The sequence below is a fragment of the Lampris incognitus genome, chromosome 13 (assembly GCF_029633865.1).
Source record: "Lampris incognitus isolate fLamInc1 chromosome 13, fLamInc1.hap2, whole genome shotgun sequence".
Taxonomy (NCBI): Eukaryota; Metazoa; Chordata; class Actinopteri; order Lampriformes; family Lampridae; genus Lampris; species Lampris incognitus.
In genome coordinates, this window is record NC_079223.1 from 37239279 (window position 1) to 37244600 (window position 5322).

The 5322-nt window shown below is 44.6% G+C and overlaps 1 protein-coding gene across 1 annotated transcript; it reads left to right on the forward strand.

The window, feature by feature from the left end:
- Nucleotides 1-749: 749 nt before the first annotated feature.
- On the forward strand, nucleotides 750-4997 carry vip (vasoactive intestinal peptide). The gene is made up of 5 exons (XM_056292190.1): nucleotides 750-847; nucleotides 1488-1592; nucleotides 2210-2335; nucleotides 3425-3536; nucleotides 4920-4997. Exons 1-5 carry the CDS (start codon nucleotides 753-755, stop codon nucleotides 4926-4928), a joined length of 447 nt encoding a protein of 148 aa, XP_056148165.1. The 5' UTR covers nucleotides 750-752; the 3' UTR covers nucleotides 4929-4997.
- Nucleotides 4998-5322: the final 325 nt, after the last annotated feature.

Genomic DNA, 5322 nt, shown 5'->3' on the forward strand with positions numbered 1-5322 from the left:
AGGCATCAGCTCCCGGCGGGAACCGATGACGTGTCGGGCTCTTGATCGAATCTGGTGCCAGTCGTCCTCCATGAAAAGTATTCAGATGTATAAAACGAGAGCCGAGCTGAAGGCACAGAGAGAAAGGAGAAGAAGAGGTGAAGTGAAGGAGCGAATATTCACCCGTCAAGAAGAGTTTTCGCGGCGCGTGCCCTCCCATTGGAGATACGACATCGACTCCGTCCAGGACCTCGGAGAAGCGCAGAAGCGAGAAGAGCGCAAGGAACAGCGGCTCGATTTGTCAAAGGCATGTGAGAGACTACTTTTTTCAGTCGTTCCTAATCACGGTCTGACCATTTTTAGATCGCACCTAAATGTTTGTTTTTACGTGTGTACATTTCTAGATCGCACCGACATGTTTCCCTCTTTTTACGCAAAGCAACAAAGTTTTGGATAAATAGAGTAGGCGCTGAACAGGTCGTAGTTTCTACATATTCTGAAAGGAAAAAACAACAAGAACAACATGACAACATTACCTGCTTGGATTTTTGGCTCATCTTCGTCCCTGAAATGTGGCGTCTTCGCTGCGCATTCAGTAACCGGCGTGCGTAATTACGCACAGGATTTCGCAGCTTCGCTTTCTCGCTACAAAATGAAATGTTTCCGAGAGACGACTACGAATGTTGATTTGGCTATAGCTTCGCATTTTCTCGCTTTTTTAAAACTCGTTTAAAATAACTAACTGCCCTTTGCTTATTTTCAGGTGTGAAGCGATGCAAAAAAGAACAGGTCCCCAGCTGCTTCTCTTAATAGCCCTGTGCAGTGTGTTGTACTCCCGGACCCTGAGTCTACCGTACACATCGATGAGGTAAGGAGAAAAACTACATTTTCTGTACAAAATGGATACGAAGCGGACGTCACATAATTTGACTTGCGGGAAATTATTCTTAGCCCGTGTATTTTGGATTATCATTTAAACGTCCTCCTTGTGTAACGTGTTCAATGCGTAATTACATGTGATTATTTGTGTCATAGAATGTAAGGGGCAATTATGCTCTGTTAATAATAAGAGGATGCCAGGGGCCCCGGTCGTAACTGGTGGGGACAGAATCTATATTTACAATATAAACGGTTAATTTCATGGGCCACTTGGAGGTCTAATATTTTTCACATGATAAAAAGTAGTGAGAAGATATCTACCGCTCAGAAATGATCAGAGTTGTTATCTTATAGTCGGACAAGCTTGGATCAGCAAGCGATGTGAGGTGGAATACAAGAAATATCAATGAGTTTATTAAAATCGCTACAAATTTAACATTTAAAGCAATAGCCAATATGTAGTATGTGTGGAGCTGGGAGATTCAGGGGCCGAGCTGAAAGAGCAGCCGCAGACTGTTGTAAAATATGCTCAGTAAACAGCAAAGGTTTGGGGATTAAGTGCATGGCTTCGTGCTTGTGTGACCGTGTACTCTGTCACGCTGCTGACCGGTGCCGTGGCCCCGTGGCAGACCGACCAGACACGCAGACGGTCTCTTCACCAGCGGATACAGCAAACTGCTGGGACAGCTGTCGGCACGGAGGTACCTGGAGTCCCTGATCGGAAAAAGGGTCAGGTAAGGCTGTCTGTGATTCCCAAAGCTATTTCTCAATTATAACGATACAGCAAAATACCTCAAGAGCTTGAGCTCGCTTCTTCCCCGCAGCTTTTTAACCAAACTTATACCCCGCTGAGAGTCTCTGCCCGTTATCCGGGTATATAGTATGTCCAGTATGTCACGTAGCCTACAACTGTAGGTGTGATTGCATGGATGTGTATATGCGAATATGAATGGGCGTATAGTTGTTGTTGTTGTTGTCGTTGTTTTTTTAATAAAGACAGGGCAACACATTTTCATAACCGGGAATATAAAGAATTAATTAATCGATCAATCGATCAGTCGATCAGTTGAAGTATGGATTTTTTTTAACCGTAGTACAAAAAGAAAATGAAATTGTAGACTTGTTTCAGTTTTACCACAATGTCACATCCCATCACCTATTATCTCATTTCTAATCAGATCAAACATCGTTACTTATTTTTATTTTATTTATTTTTTTGTTGTTTTTGTTGTTTTTTGTTTTCAATTCTATCCGGAGCCGATAAGCTTGCAGGCGGATTCGCGCCTTTGACGTCCGTCGAGCCCAACATGTGACTTGTCTGTTTGCTGGTTTGTTTCCCCTCCGTTTCCAGTGACGACGTGGTTGAGGAGCCAGTGAAGCGGCACTCAGACGCCATCTTCACAGACAACTACAGCCGCTTCCGCAAACAGATGGCCGTCAAGAAGTACCTGAACTCGGTGCTGACGGGCAGGAGAAGGTACCTTCACTGTAGAAGTCAAAGGGGAGGAGGACATGTTGACTCTCTCTCTCTCTCGTGCGCGCGCGCGCGCGCTCTCCTCCCTGTGTGGTGTCTCCGTGTCTCAATGTAATGCGTGTCTGTCAGTCTATCCTCCCTCCCTCTTGTCTCACCGCCTCGCCCCATCTCCCTCGGTCCTTTCCCGCGTCCGTTAGCGTTTCTTTGGCGCCGCTCTCCTTTGCGTTTTTTCAAACGCCGTCCTGACTCTCAAGCGCGTTGGTTTTCAAAGCGGGGTCCCTAGACCCTCCGAGGGGTCCTTGAAGAGGGGCCCCAGGGATCCCCAGCAAAATTATATAGATAGTTTCAGTATCATTTAATCTGCTGACAATGATAACAATCGGAAAGAGCGTGTCTGGTCTCATCACTGTTATCTCACCATGCAACGTGTCTACACAGATGTACAATTCAACAGGAAATCATAGCTACGACAAAAATGCTACTCGGTCTGGTGACGTGGTGTGACGTATGTTTAGCTGACGGATTGCGAAATTGAAATTGTCTGCACTCCGCGCTCTGGAGGGCTGTCTTTCCGTCGCGACGTGTTGCGTCTGTGTGCGTAATTACGCATGTACATCGACACGCGCGCAGGCAGACGCACAATTATGAACACACGTGCGCTTGTATGACCAAATGTGAGTGTCGGTCCAGGTGCTTAAAGTTTAGTCTTTCTACCCCCCCCCGGATCTCCAGAAAGTGGACACCGTCATTATCTGCATTCACCACGACATGGGTCTCCGTATACTTGAGTGCGCTCATCTGTGCGTGCAGAGGTGCACGTGGGAAGTGTGCATGGAGTTCTGGTGCAACATGAGCTGGTCACCACTCAGCCAAAGGAGCAATAAGCTGGAAAAAAATAACTGACAGCTATAAAACCAAAACTTGTTTTATACATTTCCAAAGACTAGCGCTTTTACAGACTGTTGGTTTTTACAGATAACAAACGGTGAATTTCAATCCGCTGTTTTATGATTTCCCTCCAAAATGAATCTATGTTGCTTTGGAAAAGACTTCATTGGATGTAACATCTCTGTGCTTTCCTCCGTCCTTCAGCCTAGAGGACCCCGTTGCCAGTGACATAGAGGAGTCCAGAGGTCAGCCTGGCACCTACCAGGAGAGTTATGACGACATCAACGTAGATGACCTCATAAACAACTTTCAACTGGTGAGCACGACAGTCAACATTTCTCTCTCTCTCTCTCTCTCTCTCTCTCTCTCTCTCTCTCTCTCTCTCTCTCTCTCTCTCTCTCTCTCTCTCTCTCTCTCTCTCTCTCTCTCTCTCTCTCTCTCTCTCTCTCTCTCTCTCTCTCTCTCTCTCTCTCTCTGACCCTCTTTCTCTCTCTCACACAAACGCATGCACACACATGCGCGCGCACACACACACACACACACACACACACACGAAAACAAACGTGGGCATGTATATCCACTTAAACATACATACGTACATACATGCATGCACACACATACACACTCACATACAAGTTAATTTCGTTAACATACAAGAACAATCATGAGCGTGCAAATTCATACACACTTGTACATGTAGTAGAACAATGAACACGGAACAGACGCGTGCACACAAACACACATACGCTCACACACGTTGTGTGTGTGTGTGTATATATACACACATATATATATATATACACACAGAAAGTTTTAATACATTGCAAAACTTTTTTCCCCTGTATCCATGTTGATATTCCGCTCCTCATTAATTGAGCACTTATAACACCATTGACGGTTTCGGAAAAAAACGCTATATATATATATATATATATATATATATATATATAACTTTGTTAAAAGAAACACTCAGTGGCAGGGAAAATGCTCAACAAATAAGGAGCAAATTCAATCAATCAATCAAGTTGCATTTTATATAGCGCTTTTCTAGCTGCAACAGCCACTCAAAGTAATCCAGTGAGTCAAGTTAATTCTTTATGAGAGAGTACAAGCCTGTTTCATGTCATAAGTAATCATCCGCTGTCATCAACAGCTGATGATTGCTTATGACATGAAACAGGCTTGTACTCTCTCATAAAGAATTAACTTGACTCACTGGATTATGTACACACACACACACACACACACACACACACACACACACACACACACACACACACACACACACACACACACACACACACACACACACACACACACACACACACACACACACACACAAACACAATTGTTTGGGGATGTAAACAAATTAGTCAATGAACCTTTTGATGATTTGAGGACCACACATAAACACACATATGCATCCTCAGACTATAAAGTAATATGACAGCATGACAGCCAAACTGACTCTTTTGAATAAATAATAGCAATAGTAACGATCAGTATCAATATAGTGTTATAGTTGGGGATTCTGACGGGAGTAATAACCATCTCTCTCTGCCTTTATTCTCTCCTACCTGTAAACTTCCTCATCCTCCCTCTCCCACTTTCCTTCTCTCCTTTCTTTTCCTCCTCACCTCCTCCTTCCATCTTTCCCACTTCCTCCCCTCTCCTCCTCTCCTCCTGCCGTCCCTCGCAGCCGCTTTGAGGAGGGGCCAGTGCTCGTGTGATTACCTCAAGTCATCCTCATACAACCGTCCATCCCACTGAAAACGGCATCAATCCAAACGAAATTGGCATCTGAAAACTCAAAGTCATCCAACAACGCCATGTTCTCCAACGTGTTTTAATTTGTCTGGCAACCAACAAAGTACATGTTTACACTGTATATAAGTTACCAAATACTTCAGATTCTGGCCCAAACATAGCAGGCTGCGCTGATGAGAGTGATGTGTCCAGTTGCGGTTTGGTTGAGCGGCTTTTAAAGATGGCCTCTCTCACTGCTGAAACGACTTACTGCCCCTTTAATGGCGCACGTGGGGGCGGAGCGCGCGCTAAGAAAAAAAAAGGGGGGGTATAGATTCTAACGGCAAGAGTTTAAA

What these genes read in the sequence shown, in the direction of transcription:
- vip (XM_056292190.1), top strand. Translation starts at nt 753, where the DNA reads ATGCAAAAAAGAACAGGTCCCCAGCTGCTTCTCTTAATAGCCCTGTGC. An exon ending in CTGATCGGAAAAAGGGTCAG is followed by an intron (nt 1,593 to 2,209) that starts GTAAGGCTGTCT and finishes CTCCGTTTCCAG; the next exon opens with TGACGACGTGGTTGAGGAGC. An exon ending in GTGCTGACGGGCAGGAGAAG is followed by an intron (nt 2,336 to 3,424) that starts GTACCTTCACTG and finishes TCCGTCCTTCAG; the next exon opens with CCTAGAGGACCCCGTTGCCA.